This window comes from Dermatophagoides pteronyssinus, unplaced genomic scaffold (assembly GCF_027571235.1).
Source record: "Dermatophagoides pteronyssinus isolate colony J.1.1.1.1 unplaced genomic scaffold, Derpt_VIB-CSIC_2022.12 sq0019, whole genome shotgun sequence".
NCBI classification, from domain to species: Eukaryota; Metazoa; Arthropoda; class Arachnida; order Sarcoptiformes; family Pyroglyphidae; genus Dermatophagoides; species Dermatophagoides pteronyssinus.
In genome coordinates, this window is record NW_027461543.1 from 156,188 (window position 1) to 177,846 (window position 21,659).

Sequence of the window (21,659 nt, forward strand, 5' to 3'; positions counted from 1 at the left end):
TTATGGACTGAAATATTGCATTTGAAATATTTCATTCACATTGCTGCTAGTGTGAAACCCCTATAATAGAAATTTTCTACATCTGTTCGATTGATTGTTTCTGGAGAGAAAAAAAGTTTATGTGATGATAATGATGATTTGGTGATCAACCACAATCAGTTCAATCGATTTTTTTGGATTCAAAATGTTTTGATCAAGGATTTTTTCCCCTCCTGTAAAAAAATGAATGGCCCGACAACCGACCATCATTCAATCGAATTATGTTCGATTCATTTATCGAATCGATCAAAATACGGACATGAATCGATTTGGAAAACGAAGAAGAAAAAGAAAAAATTTTCAAATTGCCGTTATCGTATAAAACAAATGATTGAATCGAAAAATTTTCATGTAAATTTTTATGTAAATTTTTTTGAATGTGAAAATTTAATCCTTTTTTTTCAATTGTAGAAAATTTTACTTGTACTTATCCTGATTGAATGGACAATGATTAGCTGTGAAGTTGTTATTGATCTTTATACAAGTAGTAGCCATAAGAATCGGTCACATCATTCAAACAACAATACGACAACAACCCCGATGGAATCTTATTAATAAACACGAGAAGCGAAGCTTCTCGAGAGTGTCGTGACCAGAGAAATGTGTTAGGAAATTTTTAATACACAAATGTGATAGAAAGGGTCTGCAGAAATAGTCAGTGTGCGCAGCAGCAGGAAATTTCTTGAAGCTTGCGTGATTCTTGAAGCTTGCGTGAAATGTCTCAAGAAAGCAACAACAGATGGAGATAAGTGTGATTTGCAAACCACAATAATGCGATAGGAAAAAACCATGTGCGCAACTGTGTGCGCAACACGAATTGCCTCGGGATAGCAACAACAGATAGAGAAAAGTGTGATTTGCAAACCCAAATTTTTTTTGCTTTGCGCGCGACATTTACATACAGTGTACCACGGTTAACAAACACCTCTATTATCGAAATTTTAGGTTAACGATTTCGGTTGACGACGGTTGTTCAAGAACCGATCACCGTCGTTAACCGAGGTACCACTGTACTCTTTTTTTTAATCCCCTACAAAAATTTAAAACAGAGGGAGTATAAACAAAAGGTCTTTTTTTAATCACACGTTGCATTACATTTGACAAATACTCTTTTTTTTAAAACCCCTACAAAAATTTAAAACAGAGGGAGTATAAACAAAAGGTCTTTTTTTCATCACACGTTGCATTACATTTGACATATACTCTTTGTTTTAAATCCCTACAAAAATTTAAAACAAAGGGAGTACAAACCAAAGGTCTTTTTTTAATCACACGTTGCATTACATTTGGCAAACAAACGCGCATTACACATTACATTTGTGCAATAGTTCTGATATGCAGTGGTCATTCTTTCGTTTGTTGAAAAGTTTTAATATGATAGTAATGATTCTCTGATTTGTAGAATAGTTTTTATATGATAGTAATGATTCTTTGATTTGTAGAATAGTTTTTATATGATAGTAATGATTCTTTGATTTGTAGAATAGTTTTTATATGGTAGTAATGATTCTTTGATTTGTAGAATAGTTTTTATATGGTAGTAATGATTCTTTGATTTGTAGAATAGTTTTAATATGATAGTAATGATTCTTTGATTTGTAGAATAGTTTTTATATGATAGTAATTTGCTGTGATAAATTATTGTTTTGTGATTGTAATTTACTGTGATAAATTATTTTTTTGTGATTATTCGTTTTGCGGCTTTTGTTTTGCGTTTTTTGTTTTGTGTTTTTTGTTTTTTGTTTTTCGTTTTCTGATTATTCGTTTTGCGGCTTTTGTTTTGCGTTTTTTGTTTTGTGTTTTTTGTTTTTTGTTTTTCGTTTTCTGATTATTCGTTTTGCGGCTTTTGTTTTGCGTTTTTTGTTTTGTGTTTTTTGTTTTCTGATTATTCGTTTTGCGGCTTTTGTTTTGCGTTTTTTGTTTTGTGTTTTTTGTTTTCTGATTATTCGTTTTGCGGCTTTTGTTTTGCGTTTTTTGTTTTGTGTTTTTTGTTTTGTGGTTTTTGTTTTGTGATTATTCATTTGTGATAAACTTATCCATTCAGAATTTGTTGAATAGTTGTAAGTAATTGAATTTTATTTTAATAATTGTAATAATGATAATTGTAATAGTAATAGTAATAGTAATAGTAATAGTAATAATAGTAAAAATAATTAATAATAATAATCATATTAATAATGCCTGGACGCTATCCATCCTACGAACGGAAACGAATAAGACGCATTAATGAAAGCGAATCGCAACGCCGCATCCGCTTGGATCGTCAAAATGAATTGGCTAGATTGAGACGAGAGAGATCTAGAGCAGCTCGAAATCTGAGCAACATCGGGCAACAACAACAACCAATGCATACAGATGATAATGGACCGTCTATTGTAGCTGAAAACGTCCAATCAACATCATCAAATATTATTGAATCACCGGGCATCTTGCGCCGCCCTAGGTACCGGAATGAAAGCGAATCGCAACGCCGCATCCGCTTGGATCGTCGAAATGAATTGGCTAGATTGAGACGAGAGAGATCTAGAGCAGCTCGAAATCTGAGCAACATCGAACAACAACAACAACCAATGCAAACAGATGATAATGGACCGTCTATTGTAGCTGAAAACGTCCAATCAAGTACCATTAATCAAGATGAACCAGTTCCCATAAGAACTAACAACATAATTGAAAATATTGTTAGTCGACATGCCATGATAGATAGACAACAAAGATCTGCATGGAAATTTGATAATTCGGTATTGGAATCTAATTGGCAAACCTATCTTCACAATCTTGGACCTATGGATCAAACGTGCCAGTATTGCTCCGCAAATTATTTCCTTCATGAAAATCAAAGCAGTTGTTGTAGAGGAGGAAAAATTCGTCCACCACATGATTATCGAAATTATCCTGAATTTTTAAAAAAATTATTGAGTGACCCGAGTGCTGTTGATTATAAACATTTTCAAGATAAAATCCGATCGTATAATGCAGCTATCGCAATGGCCTCATTAGGCGCTAACCATTGTGGTCCGATTCAGGGCCGAGGTCCATTTTGCTTTAAAATTATGGGTCAGATTTATCATTCAACAAGCAATCTTTATCCAACTAACAGCCAAGATCAACGATCATTCGGTCAGCTTTATATATTCGATGGTCATGAAGCTGTTGAACACAGATTACGATTGGCGCCGAATCGTCAATGTAAAGAATATATTTTGAGCAAGTTAGTCGATATGATGGTGAATATCAATCCATATGCCCAATCATTTAGGCTATTGCATTCTTTGGTTCAAGGCCAAACAAATTTGCCGGAGATTCACTTGGAATTTATCAATAACCGGACAACAGATATAAGAAGATACAATGAACCAAGATGCACTGAGGTTGCTATTATATTCGAAACCAGAGACGGTTTACCTCAAGCAGAACGTAATCTGCAAATCTATCCGAAATCCGGACACAATTGCGTAAATCTATGCAGTCGAAGCCCTCATTGCGATCCAATGACGTATCCCATTTTTTTCCCTAATGGACAACAAGGATGGCATCAAAACATGCCGTATGATCCATTCCCAGATGTCAATTTGCCACAAACAAGAGGATCAATCACATTACTTCAATATTATTCGGCACAAATGGCTATCAGAGCAGAAATATTCAGTCCAATTCTTCATGGAGGTAGGCTGTTCCAGCAATGGTGCTGCGACTGCTACATGCGCATCGAAGAGAATAATCTTAATTATCTTCGTCTAAATCAAAATCAATTGCGCACCGAATTGTACTCCGGTTTAGGTGATTATGTGAGAAGAATGGCTGATAATCAGGAAGAATTGCCACCACCCGGTAAAATTTGCATATTGCCTTCATCATTTGTAGGATCACCGAGATACATGCATCAAGCGTATCAAGATTCGATGGCAATTGTGACTGCATTTGGGAAGCCAGATTTGTTCATAACTTTCACATGCAATTCCAATTGGCCCGAAATCAAGAACAATCTGCTTCCAGGTCAAGAACCCAGTGATCGCCCAGACCTTATAAGTCGGGTTTTTTCTTTAAAAACAAAACAGCTTATCGAGGACATTGTGGCTAAACAACTTTTTGGGCCCGTAAGTGGCTATTGCTACACAATAGAATTTCAAAAACGTGGATTGCCGCACATGCATCTACTCATCATTCTTCACAATTCTTATAAAATTCATGAAGTAGATCATATCGACAAATTCATAAAAGCCGAATTACCGAATCCAAATATTCATCCACAACTATATGAACGAGTCAAGTCGTTCATGATACACAACCCATGCGGGCTATTGAATCCGGCTTCCCCATGCATGGTTGATGGGAAATGCTCAAAACAATATCCAAAAGATTATCAACAAGCCACCGAATTCAACAGAAGTGGGTGGCCTTTATATCAAAGGTCTGAAAATGGCTCATCTTTTATTCAAAATCAAATCGAAATCGACAACAGATGGGTGGTTCCATATAACCCATTTTTATTGATGAAGTTCAATGCTCACATCAATGTGGAAGCATGTTGTTCAATTCATGCCATCAAATACCTTTATAAATACATCCACAAAGGGCATGATTCAGCACTGATCAGATTACAACAAAATGGAACGACTATGTATGACGAGATACAAAATTATGTGGATACAAGATATGTGAGTTCGTGCGAAGCAACGTATCGAATCCAGAGTCAAAAATTGCTCGATCGCTCACATGTGATTCAACGGTTACCTGTTCATTTACCGGATGAACAATCAGTCGTCTTCGCTGCTGGCCAAGAAGAAATGGCATTAGCCAGAGCCGCTATACGAAAAACAAAGCTTATCGGGTGGTTCGAATTGAACCAAATAAATTCAACTGCTCGATCACTGAAATACGCAGAAGTACCCCATTTCTTTACGTGGTCGCAATCGAATCATTGTTGGAATAGCCGGCAAAATCACCATTCTTCGTTGACACGTCTTTATGTTGTAAGTCCTCGGCACGCAGAAAGATTCGCGTTGAGGTTGTTGTTGTTAAATGTTAAGGGAGCAACATCGTTTGAGTTTTTACGGACTTTCAACGGGATATTATACCCAAGTTTCCAGGAAGCGGCAAGAAAAAGAGGATTGTTATCTTCTGATGAAGAAATAGAAGAATGCTTGCAAGAAGCTGTGGCTATCGAAACACCAAAAAATCTGCGATCCATTTTTGCATATCTGCTTATTTTTAATGGAGCAGAAGTTTTGCAGAATGCAAACGACATTTGGATAAAATTTAAAGAATCGTTCAGCGAAGATTTTGTTCGTCAATATCAAACAATTATTGAAGATGAAAACTTGGCAAAAGAAAGAGCCGAACAACGAGCATTGCTGGAAATCAAAACAATATTGCAGCAACATAGCTATAATTTGAATACTTTTTCGCTTCCTGAAATTAGTATTTCACCGGAATTACTTTTGGACGATAATTCCATTCGAATTGAAGAATATCGATTAGAAGCAGAATTATTGTGCCAAAAACTTAATGCGGCGCAACGGGCCGCTTTTGATGAAATAATGAACCCTACAGGTTCGAAATGTTTTTTCTTGGATGGCCCAGGTGGCTCAGGAAAAACATTTCTCTATAATGCAATCATCAAGACAATTAAAGGCTCTGGAAAAGATGTACTGGCATTCGCTACGACAGGAATAGCTTCCCTATTGTTGGAAGGCGGAAGAACTGTCCATAGTGGATTAAAACTTCCACTAGATGTCAATGAATCAAGCGTTGCCGGAATAAAGCCTTCATCAAGACAAGCGGAAGAAATAAGAAAATGTGAGATCATCATAATCGACGAAGTTACGATGATGACTGTTCACATTTTGAATTGCATTGACCGTCTCCTTAAAGACGTTATTCAAGATATTAATCAGCCGTTTGGAGGTAAAAAGATTCTTATTGGTGGGGACTTTCGGCAAACTTTGCCCATAGTCCCACATGCGACAAATCCGGCTGAAATTATTGAAATATGTATCAATCGGAGTTCAATTTGGAATCACTTCAAAAAATTGACACTTATCGATAACATGAGATTGCAGACAAACAGCGAATTCAATGAATGGCTGCTTAAAATTGGAGCCGGAACAACACCTGCTATCGCCGGTCTTCATTCAAATATGGTGGAAATTCCAAGCAGTATGATTTGTGTTGGGGATTTAATCAGTCAAATTTTTGGAAATTTTACCGATACAGATGATTTGGCCAATCGGATTATTTTGACAGCAACTAATGAAATGGCGGATAAAATCAATATGAGGATATTGGGTTATTTACCTGGAGAAGAAAGAACGTACAGATCAATTGATACACATATCTTCGAGGATGAGGATGAAAACGAACAGGCCGGAATTCAGGTCGAATTCCTGAATTCATTGTCGACGGGTGGAATGCCTCCACACGAGCTCAAATTAAAATTGGGTTCGGTGGTTATTTTATTGCGCAATTTGGATCATCGAAAGGGCCTTTGCAACGGTACAAGATTACAGATCGTGAGGATGCAGCAAAAATCAATTACTGCGAAGATTTTATCGGGAGTTAATCACGGGGAATTAGTTTGTTTACCCAGAATAAACCTTACAACAAAAAAGGGTTTATATCCTTTCATATTAAAACGAAAACAATTTCCTATTAGACTTGCCTATGCTATGACGATCAATAAATCGCAAGGGCAAACCTTCAACGCAGTTGGGATTCACCTCAACAAACGATTGTTCGGCCACGGACAACTTTATGTTGCTTTGTCCAGGTGTAGAAATCCCAACAACATCAAGATTTTGATAGAAGAAGCCGATATCACTCAAGGTGATGTATTAAAAAACGGACGTCATTACATCACAAACATCGTCTATCCGGGTATTGTGTAATTATTTTGGTTATTATTGTGGTTATTGTTTTAATTTTATTTAAATTATATATTGGTTATTATTATGGTTATTGTTTTAATTTTATTTAAATTTTATATTGGTTATTATTATTTTGGTTATTATTGTGGTTATTGTTTTAATTTTATTTAAATTTTATATTGGTTATTATTATTTTGGTTATTATTTTAATTTTATTTAAATTTTATTTTTGTTATTATTATGGTTATTGTTTTAATTTTATTTAAATTTTATTTTTGTTATTATTATGGTTATTGTTTTAATTTTATTTAAATTTTATTTTGGTTATTATTATTTTGGTTATTATTTTAATTTTATTTAAATTTTATTTTGGTTATTATTATTTTGGTTATTATTTTAATTTTATTTAAATTTTATTTTTGTTATTATTATGGTTATTGTTTTAATTTTATTTAAATTTTATTTTGGTTATTATTTTGATTATATTTTAATTGTTCTTCAAAACCTCCGGTAGTCAATGTGTCGATTGAATAATAATAATAACAGTGGAAATGGAATGGGATACGTCATTGGATCGCAATGAGAGATTCGGCTGCATAAATTAACAGAATATATTCTGTGTTTTTTTCAACATGAAGATCTTAATATTGATAATACATGAAGATCATACATTTGGATAATACATGAAGATCATACATTTGGATACTATTGATAATACATGAAGATCATACATTTGGAAAATACATGAAGATCATACATTTGGATACTATTGATAATACATGAAGATCATACATTTGGATACTATTGATAATACATGAAGATCATACATTTGGATACTATTGATAATACATGAAGATCATACATTTGGATACTATTGATAATACACGAAGATTATACATTTGGATACTATTGATAATACATGAAGATTATACATTTGGATACTATTGATAATACATGAAGATCATACATTTGGATACTATTGATAATACATGAAGATTATACATTTGGATACTATTGATAATACATGAAGATCATACATTTGGATACTATTGATAATACATGAAGATTATACATTTGGATACTATTGATAATACATGAAGATCATACATTTGGATACTATTGATAATACATGAAGATCATACATTTGGATACTATTGATAATACATGAAGATTATACATTTGGATACTATTGATAATACATGAAGATTATACATTTGGATACTATTGATAATACATGAAGATTATACATTTGGATACTATTGATAATACATGAAGATCATACATTTGGATAATGGATTGCTTACTCTTATACAACCAATTGAATTACACACACATTCAATTTAATTTTTTTTTAATTTTTTATTCGACGTGAATATCTGAATTTTCGGATGTAACGTTTTCCAATTAATTAATTAATATACAACCAATTATTTATTTATTTATTTATTTATTTATTATTCATTTACAAGTGTGTGTTGCTGGCCTTCGGCCAGCAGCACGCACACTTGCTTCAGCCCGTAGATTTGGGCAGATGTGCGGCTACGCCGCACATCGCCCCAATCTTTGGCTGAAGTTTTGTTCTCTTGCAATATATTGATTGCATAGCCATAGTCGTAATTGAACTATCACCTACAACCTCTGTAACCGAGAGGATCGGGACTCGAGTTTTAGCTGAATATAAAGGATGGTTTTCACGCCTTGGGAGACCCTGCCAGGAGTAAAAACTCCAGGCGTACTTCTTCCATCCAATCCAGGGCCACTTGCTCGCCACGATGAGGCACACGAAGTCAGTAGAGCAAGAAACACATTTGTGCTTCGTACAACACGGTTCCATCTGTGTTGCACTGAGGATCCGTGTTGTACGAAGTACAAATGTGAATCAGGAATGAGCAACCTGTGACCTGCGGACCTCTTGCCGCGTATTGGCCAAGGCGAGCTCATTCCTGATTTAAAAAAAAAGAAATTAAAATAATAATAGGGGTTTCACGCTACAGCAATATTTGAGTAAAATATTTCATTTCATTCACATTGCTGTAGTGTGAAACCTCAAACAATAATTTTAATTTTTTAAAAATTACTAATAGTAATAATAAAAATGCTAATAATAATAATACGAATAATAATAATAATATAATAATAATAATAATAATAATAATAATAATGATAATAATAATGCTAATAATAATAATAGTGATAATAATAATACAAATAAAACTGTTTTTTTTTTTTTTTTATAATAATACTAATACTAATAATAATGCTAATAATAATACAAATAAAACTGTTTTTTTTTTATAATAATACTAATACTAATAATAATGCTAATAATAATACAAATAAAACTTTTTTTTTTTTTTTTTTTTTTTTTTTTGATAATGCTAATACTAATAATAATAATAATGCTAATAATAATAATGCTAATAATAATAATAATAATAATAATAATGCTAATAATAATAATAATAATAATAATAATAATAATAATGCTAATAATAATAATAATAATAATAATAATGCCAATAATAATAATAATAATAATAATGCTAATAATAATAATAATAATAATAATAATAATAATAATAATAATGCTAATAATAATAATAATAAAAATAAAACTGGTTGTTTTGTGATTATTCGTTTGTGATAAAATTATCAATTCAGAATTTGTTGAATAGTTGTAAGTAATAGAATTTTATAATAATAATTGTAATAGTAATAATTGTAATAGTAATAGTAATAGTAATAATAATAGTAATAGTAATTCAATAATAATAATAATAATAATAATAATAACAACAACAACAACAATAACAACAACAACAACAACAACAATAATAGCAACGACAACAACAATAACAACAATAATAACAAAAATAAAATTTAAATAAAATTAAAACAATAACAACAATAATAACAAAAATAAAATTTAAATAAAATTAAAACAATAACCATAATAATAACAAAAATAAAATTTAAATAAAATTAAAACAATAACCATAATAATAATAACCAATATAAAATTTAAATAAAATGCAGCGTCCGTTTTTGTCCAATAAATAAATAAATGAATAATAAATAAATAAATAAATAAATAAATAATTGGTTGTATATTAATTAATTAATTGGAAAACGTTACATCCGAAAATTCAGATATTCACGTCGAATAAAAAATTAAAAAAAATTAAATTGAATGTGTGTGTAATTCAATTGGTTGTATAAGAGTAAGCAATCCATTATCCAAATGTATGATCTTCATGTATTATCAATAGTATCCAAATGTATAATCTTCATGTATTATCAATAGTATCCAAATGTATAATCTTCATGTATTATCAATAGTATCCAAATGTATAATCTTCATGTATTATCAATAGTATCCAAATGTATAATCTTCATGTATTATCAATAGTATCCAAATGTATGATCTTCATGTATTATCAATAGTATCCAAATGTATGATCTTCATGTATTATCAATAGTATCCAAATGTATAATCTTCATGTATTATCAATAGTATCCAAATGTATGATCTTCATGTATTATCAATAGTATCCAAATGTATAATCTTCATGTATTATCAATAGTATCCAAATGTATGATCTTCATGTATTATCAATAGTATCCAAATGTATAATCTTCATGTATTATCAATAGTATCCAAATGTATGATCTTCATGTATTATCAATAGTATCCAAATGTATGATCTTCATGTATTATCAATAGTATCCAAATGTATGATCTTCATGTATTATCAATAGTATCCAAATGTATGATCTTCATGTATTATCAATAGTATCCAAATGTATGATCTTCATGTATTATCCAAATGTATGATCTTCATGTATTATCAATAGTATCCAAATGTATGATCTTCATGTATTATCCAAATGTATGATCTTCATGTATTATCAATATTAAGATCTTCATGTTGAAAAAAACACAGAATATATTCTGTTAATTTATGCAGCCGAATCTCTCATTGCGATCCAATGACGTATCCCATTCCATTTCCACTGTTATTATTATTATTCAATCGACACATTGACTACCGGAGGTTTTGAAGAACAATTAAAATATAATCAAAATAATAACCAAAATAAAATTTAAATAAAATTAAAACAATAACCATAATAATAACAAAAATAAAATTTAAATAAAATTAAAATAATAACCAAAATAATAATAACCAAAATAAAATTTAAATAAAATTAAAATAATAACCAAAATAATAATAACCAAAATAAAATTTAAATAAAATTAAAACAATAACCATAATAATAACAAAAATAAAATTTAAATAAAATTAAAACAATAACCATAATAATAACAAAAATAAAATTTAAATAAAATTAAAATAATAACCAAAATAATAATAACCAATATAAAATTTAAATAAAATTAAAACAATAACCACAATAATAACCAAAATAATAATAACCAATATAAAATTTAAATAAAATTAAAACAATAACCATAATAATAACCAATATATAATTTAAATAAAATTAAAACAATAACCACAATAATAACCAAAATAATTACACAATACCCGGATAGACGATGTTTGTGATGTAATGACGTCCGTTTTTTAATACATCACCTTGAGTGATATCGGCTTCTTCTATCAAAATCTTGATGTTGTTGGGATTTCTACACCTGGACAAAGCAACATAAAGTTGTCCGTGGCCGAACAATCGTTTGTTGAGGTGAATCCCAACTGCGTTGAAGGTTTGCCCTTGCGATTTATTGATCGTCATAGCATAGGCAAGTCTAATAGGAAATTGTTTTCGTTTTAATATGAAAGGATATAAACCCTTTTTTGTTGTAAGGTTTATTCTGGGTAAACAAACTAATTCCCCGTGATTAACTCCCGATAAAATCTTCGCAGTAATTGATTTTTGCTGCATCCTCACGATCTGTAATCTTGTACCGTTGCAAAGGCCCTTTCGATGATCCAAATTGCGCAATAAAATAACCACCGAACCCAATTTTAATTTGAGCTCGTGTGGAGGCATTCCACCCGTCGACAATGAATTCAGGAATTCGACCTGAATTCCGGCCTGTTCGTTTTCATCCTCATCCTCGAAGATATGTGTATCAATTGATCTGTACGTTCTTTCTTCTCCAGGTAAATAACCCAATATCCTCATATTGATTTTATCCGCCATTTCATTAGTTGCTGTCAAAATAATCCGATTGGCCAAATCATCTGTATCGGTAAAATTTCCAAAAATTTGACTGATTAAATCCCCAACACAAATCATACTGCTTGGAATTTCCACCATATTTGAATGAAGACCGGCGATAGCAGGTGTTGTTCCGGCTCCAATTTTAAGCAGCCATTCATTGAATTCGCTGTTTGTCTGCAATCTCATGTTATCGATAAGTGTCAATTTTTTGAAGTGATTCCAAATTGAACTCCGATTGATACATATTTCAATAATTTCAGCCGGATTTGTCGCATGTGGGACTATGGGCAAAGTTTGCCGAAAGTCCCCACCAATAAGAATCTTTTTACCTCCAAACGGCTGATTAATATCTTGAATAACGTCTTTAAGGAGACGGTCAATGCAATTCAAAATGTGAACAGTCATCATCGTAACTTCGTCGATTATGATGATCTCACATTTTCTTATTTCTTCCGCTTGTCTTGATGAAGGCTTTATTCCGGCAACGCTAGATTCATTGACATCTAGTGGAAGTTTTAATCCACTATGGACAGTTCTTCCGCCTTCCAACAATAGGGAAGCTATTCCTGTCGTAGCGAATGCCAGTACATCTTTTCCAGAGCCTTTAATTGTCTTGATGATTGCATTATAGAGAAATGTTTTTCCTGAGCCACCTGGGCCATCCAAGAAAAAACATTTCGAACCTGTAGGGTTCATTATTTCATCAAAAGCGGCCCGTTGCGCCGCATTAAGTTTTTGGCACAATAATTCTGCTTCTAATCGATATTCTTCAATTCGAATGGAATTATCGTCCAAAAGTAATTCCGGTGAAATACTAATTTCAGGAAGCGAAAAAGTATTCAAATTATAGCTATGTTGCTGCAATATTGTTTTGATTTCCAGCAATGCTCGTTGTTCGGCTCTTTCTTTTGCCAAGTTTTCATCTTCAATAATTGTTTGATATTGACGAACAAAATCTTCGCTGAACGATTCTTTAAATTTTATCCAAATGTCGTTTGCATTCTGCAAAACTTCTGCTCCATTAAAAATAAGCAGATATGCAAAAATGGATCGCAGATTTTTTGGTGTTTCGATAGCCACAGCTTCTTGCAAGCATTCTTCTATTTCTTCATCAGAAGATAACAATCCTCTTTTTCTTGCCGCTTCCTGGAAACTTGGGTATAATATCCCGTTGAAAGTCCGTAAAAACTCAAACGATGTTGCTCCCTTAACATTTAACAACAACAACCTCAACGCGAATCTTTCTGCGTGCCGAGGACTTACAACATAAAGACGTGTCAACGAAGAATGGTGATTTTGCCGGCTATTCCAACAATGATTCGATTGCGACCACGTAAAGAAATGGGGTACTTCTGCGTATTTCAGTGATCGAGCAGTTGAATTTATTTGGTTCAATTCGAACCACCCGATAAGCTTTGTTTTTCGTATAGCGGCTCTGGCTAATGCCATTTCTTCTTGGCCAGCAGCGAAGACGACTGATTGTTCATCCGGTAAATGAACAGGTAACCGTTGAATCACATGTGAGCGATCGAGCAATTTTTGACTCTGGATTCGATACGTTGCTTCGCACGAACTCACATATCTTGTATCCACATAATTTTGTATCTCGTCATACATAGTCGTTCCATTTTGTTGTAATCTGATCAGTGCTGAATCATGCCCTTTGTGGATGTATTTATAAAGGTATTTGATGGCATGAATTGAACAACATGCTTCCACATTGATGTGAGCATTGAACTTCATCAATAAAAATGGGTTATATGGAACCACCCATCTGTTGTCGATTTCGATTTGATTTTGAATAAAAGATGAGCCATTTTCAGACCTTTGATATAAAGGCCACCCACTTCTGTTGAATTCGGTGGCTTGTTGATAATCTTTTGGATATTGTTTTGAGCATTTCCCATCAACCATGCATGGGGAAGCCGGATTCAATAGCCCGCATGGGTTGTGTATCATGAACGACTTGACTCGTTCATATAGTTGTGGATGAATATTTGGATTCGGTAATTCGGCTTTTATGAATTTGTCGATATGATCTACTTCATGAATTTTATAAGAATTGTGAAGAATGATGAGTAGATGCATGTGCGGCAATCCACGTTTTTGAAATTCTATTGTGTAGCAATAGCCACTTACGGGCCCAAAAAGTTGTTTAGCCACAATGTCCTCGATAAGCTGTTTTGTTTTTAAAGAAAAAACCCGACTTATAAGGTCTGGGCGATCACTGGGTTCTTGACCTGGAAGCAGATTGTTCTTGATTTCGGGCCAATTGGAATTGCATGTGAAAGTTATGAACAAATCTGGCTTCCCAAATGCAGTCACAATTGCCATCGAATCTTGATACGCTTGATGCATGTATCTCGGTGATCCTACAAATGATGAAGGCAATATGCAAATTTTACCGGGTGGTGGCAATTCTTCCTGATTATCAGCCATTCTTCTCACATAATCACCTAAACCGGAGTACAATTCGGTGCGCAATTGATTTTGATTTAGACGAAGATAATTAAGATTATTCTCTTCGATGCGCATGTAGCAGTCGCAGCACCATTGCTGGAACAGCCTACCTCCATGAAGAATTGGACTGAATATTTCTGCTCTGATAGCCATTTGTGCCGAATAATATTGAAGTAATGTGATTGATCCTCTTGTTTGTGGCAAATTGACATCTGGGAATGGATCATACGGCATGTTTTGATGCCATCCTTGTTGTCCATTAGGGAAAAAAATGGGATACGTCATTGGATCGCAATGAGGGCTTCGACTGCATAGATTTACGCAATTGTGTCCGGATTTCGGATAGATTTGCAGATTACGTTCTGCTTGAGGTAAACCGTCTCTGGTTTCGAATATAATAGCAACCTCAGTGCATCTTGGTTCATTGTATCTTCTTATATCTGTTGTCCGGTTATTGATAAATTCCAAGTGAATCTCCGGCAAATTTGTTTGGCCTTGAACCAAAGAATGCAATAGCCTAAATGATTGGGCATATGGATTGATATTCACCATCATATCGACTAACTTGCTCAAAATATATTCTTTACATTGACGATTCGGCGCCAATCGTAATCTGTGTTCAACAGCTTCATGACCATCGAATATATAAAGCTGACCGAATGATCGTTGATCTTGGCTGTTAGTTGGATAAAGATTGCTTGTTGAATGATAAATCTGACCCATAATTTTAAAGCAAAATGGACCTCGGCCCTGAATCGGACCACAATGGTTAGCGCCTAATGAGGCCATTGCGATAGCTGCATTATACGATCGGATTTTATCTTGAAAATGTTTATAATCAACAGCACTCGGGTCACTCAATAATTTTTTTAAAAATTCAGGATAATTTCGATAATCATGTGGTGGACGAATTTTTCCTCCTCTACAACAACTGCTTTGATTTTCATGAAGGAAATAATTTGCGGAGCAATACTGGCACGTTTGATCCATAGGTCCAAGATTGTGAAGATAGGTTTGCCAATTAGATTCCAATACCGAATTATCAAATTTCCATGCAGATCTTTGTTGTCTATCTATCATGGCATGTCGACTAACAATATTTTCAATTATGTTGTTAGTTCTTATGGGAACTGGTTCATCTTGATTAATGGTACTTGATTGGACGTTTTCAGCTACAATAGACGGTCCATTATCATCTGTTTGCATTGGTTGTTGTTGTTGTTCGATGTTGCTCAGATTTCGAGCTGCTCTAGATCTCTCTCGTCTCAATCTAGCCAATTCATTTCGACGATCCAAGCGGATGCGGCGTTGCGATTCGCTTTCATTCCGGTACCTAGGGCGGCGCAAGATGCCCGGTGATTCAATAATATTTGATGATGTTGATTGGACGTTTTCAGCTACAATAGACGGTCCATTATCATCTGTATGCATTGGTTGTTGTTGTTGCCCGATGTTGCTCAGATTTCGAGCTGCTCTAGATCTCTCTCGTCTCAATCTAGCCAATTCATTTTGACGATCCAAGCGGATGCGGCGTTGCGATTCGCTTTCATTAATGCGTCTTATTCGTTTCCGTTCGTAGGATGGATAGCGTCCAGGCATTATTAATATGATTATTATTATTAATTATTTTTACTATTATTACTATTACTATTACTATTACTATTACTATTACAATTATCATTATTACAATTATTAAAATAAAATTCAATTACTTACAACTATTCAACAAATTCTGAATGGATAAGTTTATCACAAATGAATAATCACAAAACAAAAACCACAAAACAAAAAACACAAAACAAAAAACGCAAAACAAAAGCCGCAAAACGAATAATCAGAAAACAAAAAACACAAAACAAAAAACGCAAAACAAAAGCCGCAAAACGAATAATCAGAAAACAAAAAACACAAAACAAAAAACGCAAAACAAAAGCCGCAAAACGAATAATCAGAAAACGAAAAACAAAAAACAAAAAACACAAAACAAAAAACGCAAAACAAAAGCCGCAAAACGAATAATCACAAAACGAAAAACACAAAACAAAAAACACAAAAGAAAAAACGCAAAACAAAAGCCGCAAAACGAATAATCACAAAAAAATAATTTATCACAGTAAATTACAATCACAAAACAATAATTTATCACAGTAAATTACTATCATATAAAAACTATTCTACAAATCAAAGAATCATTACTATCATATTAAAACTATTCTACAAATCAAAGAATCATTACTACCATATAAAAACTATTCTACAAATCAAAGAATCATTACTATCATATAAAAACTATTCTACAAATCAGAGAATCATTACTATCATATAAAAACTATTCTACAAATCAGAGAATCATTACTATCATATAAAAACTATTCTACAAATCAGAGAATCATTACTATCATATTAAAACTTTTCAACAAACGAAAGAATGACCACTGCATATCAGAACTATTGCACAAATGTAATGTGTAATGCGCGTTTGTTTGCCAAATGTAATGCAACGTGTGATTAAAAAAAGACCTTTGGTTTGTACTCCCTTTGTTTTAAATTTTTGTAGGGATTTAAAACAAAGAGTATATGTCAAATGTAATGCAACGTGTGATGAAAAAAAGACCTTTTGTTTATACTCCCTCTGTTTTAAATTTTTGTAGGGGTTTTAAAAAAAAGAGTATTTGTCAAATGTAATGCAACGTGTGATTAAAAAAAGACCTTTTGTTTATACTCCCTCTGTTTTAAATTTTTGTAGGGGATTAAAAAAAAGAGTACAGTGGTACCTCGGTTAACGACGGTGATCGGTTCTTGAACAACCGTCGTCAACCGAAATCGTTAACCTAAAATTTCGATAATAGAGGTGTTTGTTAACCGTGGTACACTGTATGTAAATGTCGCGCGCAAAGCAAAAAAATTTGGGTTTGCAAATCACACTTTTCTCTATCTGTTGTTGCTATCCCGAGGCAATTCGTGTTGCGCACACAGTTGCGCACATGGTTTTTTCCTATCGCATTATTGTGGTTTGCAAATCACACTTATCTCCATCTGTTGTTGCTTTCTTGAGACATTTCACGCAAGCTTCAAGAATCACGCAAGCTTCAAGAAATTTCCTGCTGCTGCGCACACTGACTATTTCTGCAGACCCTTTCTATCACATTTGTGTATTAAAAATTTCCTAACACATTTCTCTGGTCACGACACTCTCGAGAAGCTTCGCTTCTCGTGTTTATTAATAAGATTTATTTATTGGACAAAAACGGACGCTGCATTTTATTTAAATTTTATATTGGTTATTATTATTATGGTTATTGTTTTAATTTTATTTAAATTTTATTTTTGTTATTATTATGGTTATTGTTTTAATTTTATTTAAATTTTATTTTTGTTATTATTGTTGTTATTGTTTTAATTTTATTTAAATTTTATTTTTGTTATTATTGTTGTTATTGTTGTTGTCGTTGCTATTATTGTTGTTGTTGTTGTTGTTGTTATTGTTGTTGTTGTTGTTATTATTATTATTATTATTATTATTATTGAATTACTATTACTATTATTATTACTATTACTATTACTATTACAATTATTACTATTACAATTATTATTATAAAATTCTATTACTTACAACTATTCAACAAATTCTGAATTGATAATTTTATCACAAACGAATAATCACAAAACAACCAGTTTTATTTTTATTATTATTATTATTAGCATTATTATTATTATTATTATTATTATTATTATTATTATTATTAGCATTATTATTATTATTATTATTATTGGCATTATTATTATTATTATTATTATTATTAGCATTATTATTATTATTATTATTATTATTATTATTATTAGCATTATTATTATTATTATTATTATTATTAGCATTATTATTATTAGCATTATTATTATTATTAGTATTAGCATTATCAAAAAAAAAAAAAAAAAAAAAAAAAAAAAAAAAAAAAAAAAAAGTTTTATTTGTATTATTATTAGCATTATTATTAGTATTAGTATTATTATAAAAAAAAAAACAGTTTTATTTGTATTATTATTAGCATTATTATTAGTATTAGTATTATTATAAAAAAAAAAAAAAAAAAACAGTTTTATTTGTATTATTATTATCACTATTATTATTATTAGCATTATTATTATCATTATTATTATTATTATTATTATTATTATTATATTATTATTATTATTCGTATTATTATTATTAGCATTTTTATTATTACTATTAGTAATTTTTAAAAAATTAAAATTATTGTTTGAGGTTTCACACTACAGCAATGTGAATGAAATGAAATATTTTACTCAAATATTGCTGTAGCGTGAAACCCCTATTATTATTTTAATTTCTTTTTTTTTTTAAATCAGGAATGAGCTCGCCTTGGCCAATACGCGGCAAGAGGTCCGCAGGTCACAGGTTGCTCATTCCTGATTCACATTTGTACTTCGTACAACACGGATCCTCAGTGCAACACAGATGGAACCGTGTTGTACGAAGCACAAATGTGTTTCTTGCTCTACTGACTTCGTGTGCCTCATCGTGGCGAGCAAGTGGCCCTGGATTGGATGGAAGAAGTACGCCTGGAGTTTTTACTCCTGGCAGGGTCTCCCAAGGCGTGAAAACCATCCTTTATATTCAGCTAAAACTCGAGTCCCGATCCTCTCGGTTACAGAGGTTGTAGGTGATAGTTCAATTACGACTATGGCTATGCAATCAATATATTGCAAGAGAACAAAACTTCAGCCAAAGATTGGGGCGATGTGCGGCGTAGCCGCACATCTGCCCAAATCTACGGGCTGAAGCAAGTGTGCGTGCTGCTGGCCGAAGGCCAGCAACACACACTTGTTGGAAAATAATAATAATAACAGCATTGATTGGCAACAAATTCAACATTCATTACAATTAGCTAGTCTTTTTATACAGACAATGTTTGTTTTAGAAATCATAATCAAAATAATGGTATATTGTCGTGGATTTTTTCGTAAAAAACGTCATATATTTGATATGTTTGTTATTACATCATCATGGATATTATCAATAATATTTATGCATTATAAATATCTTCATTATACTGAGGCAATTAGTTTGTTACGTTTTTGGAATCTTCTGCGTATTATTTATGGTAAGAATTTGAAAAAAATCGGATTTTTCAATTTTTTTTTCTAATATTCAAAAATAGGAATGATTGAAGCTGATGAAGAATCACAAGAAATTGAAGATGAAAAAAATCAAATTGATGATGATGATGACGATCAGAATGATGAACATGAATCATTGAATGAATGATTAGCTCAATTCTTCTTCTTTTTCAAATAAAATTCGCTATTTTTTATTTTTTAAAAGAAAAAATTATTATTGCTCAAATAAATTTAATTTAAGAAATTTCATAACATTTTTTTTTCTTTCCAAAAGATTGTTTGTAATTTCTGGTAAAACATTTTCAATAGTTAGCTGGACAAGTTTATCATTCATTTCATCAAGTTGATATTTATCAATCAAGGGAAGATAAGTTAATAATGTTTGTTCATTCAGATTGTTTCGTATGAATGTTCGACAATGTTTCATTAATTGTTCATCACCATAACAATTGGCCAAATCGATAAGTTGGTCTATATTGGATTGTTTGATTAGGATTTGGCCAGTATGCAACATCTGTAGATATGCGTAATAGACATCATAATGATAATCTTTGATGACCACTTTGCTATTTTCCTTCCAATCACCTGAAAACATTCGACTATAATAATGGGATGACATTTTCAGGTGACACTTTGAAGCCAATATACGTTTATCACCGATAACAAACTCGACATCATAATTATCCGGATTATTCAATAATCCAATAAATGATATCGGATTATTGAATAATTTAGATGATTCAATAAATGATTTCGAATCGACAGTTGATGTTAGGCCAAAAGTGATTGGTGATTTGTCTACCATTGCTGATGCTTCGGCAAATGATTTCAGTTGACCATCCAATTTTTTGAGTGATACTCCATTATTCATCATACCTAATACATAATAATGTGATGACTGATCCAATGCCAATGAAAAATCGAGATCATTCCTACAAGCCACACTTTGCACATTTTCAATTGGTATTTTGGTCGGCACAGAAACATAATTAATAGGATGTTGACCATCACAACATCCAAAAATCTGACCATCTTCCAATAAAAATAATGAATGACACATGCTGACCACAATATTTTTGATTGGACTATCAATAGAACCACCAGGAAATGAAACAAGTGAGGGTGTTCTTCGTTCATTCCTATCCCCTAGACCTAACTGTCCCGATCCATTATTGCCCCAGGAATAAATTTGATTATTATTGGTGAGAGCAAGACTATGGTCCCCTCCACAAGCTATTATTTTGACATTTTTCAAACCAGTATTCACGAGAGTATCATACGATGATTGTGAATTAGCGATCAATTGACCATATTGATTACTTCCCAAAGCGAAAACAGTGCCATCTTGTCGTAACAACAACAAATGATGCCATCCGCATGCTATCATTTCAAAACGATCATTACCGGTGGAGATCAATTGCAAAGTATTGTTCGTTTGCCAATTTGAATCACCACTGGCTAGATAGACTAGTCCATCATCAGTTAGAACTACAATAAAATCTTTTCCCGAATCGACTTGAATAATTTTCTTATCATTCGAAATGTGAATCTGTTGTGGTCGTTTGGGATCATGTTGTAACGATAGCCATTTGCATATTTCCTTACCGTAAACATAGTTAGCATCTTTGGTCATAAATAGATAACTGGATTCGGATATTTTATAAATTGCTTCGATGCTTCTAATAAATTCTTGATCAATATCTTTTAAATCATCTTGAAATAATTTTATATCCACGTAAGTATCAGTTGGTAATTTTTTCATTTTAATCGAAAATTGAAATTTTATTTTCAGCAAAAAATAAATCACAAAATGCAATGTAGACACACTGCTGCCAAAAGCAAAACAGTATTTAAATAACAGTGTGTGTTCAAAAATTAAAAAATCGATTGAAACGATTGGTGTATCCAAGGATCTGGTCATACTTTATCATAATACTTGATTGATCAAATTGATTGATAATAGCT

At 32.0% G+C, this 21,659-nt stretch overlaps 3 protein-coding genes across 3 annotated transcripts; 2 read left to right on the forward strand and 1 right to left on the reverse strand.

The window, feature by feature from the left end:
• The first annotated feature begins 3 nt into the window (after positions 1-3).
• Positions 4-19,938, forward strand: LOC142645714 (uncharacterized). The gene is made up of 4 exons (XM_075822693.1): positions 4-390; positions 451-585; positions 19,402-19,678; positions 19,736-19,938. The coding sequence occupies exons 1-4, from the start codon at positions 223-225 to the stop codon at positions 19,840-19,842; spliced, it is 687 nt and encodes a 228-aa protein (XP_075678808.1). The 5' UTR covers positions 4-222; the 3' UTR covers positions 19,843-19,938.
• On the forward strand, positions 917-9,022 carry LOC113795184 (uncharacterized). The gene has a single exon (XM_027345375.2). It carries the CDS (start codon positions 2,217-2,219, stop codon positions 6,924-6,926), a length of 4,710 nt encoding a protein of 1,569 aa, XP_027201176.2. The 5' UTR covers positions 917-2,216; the 3' UTR covers positions 6,927-9,022.
• On the reverse strand, positions 19,866-21,570 carry LOC113791458 (RCC1 and BTB domain-containing protein 1-like). Its single transcript, XM_027341237.2, has one exon. The coding sequence runs from the start codon at positions 21,454-21,456 to the stop codon at positions 19,909-19,911; it is 1,548 nt and encodes a 515-aa protein (XP_027197038.2). The 5' UTR covers positions 21,457-21,570; the 3' UTR covers positions 19,866-19,908.
• Between the last annotated feature and the right edge of the window lie 89 nt (positions 21,571-21,659).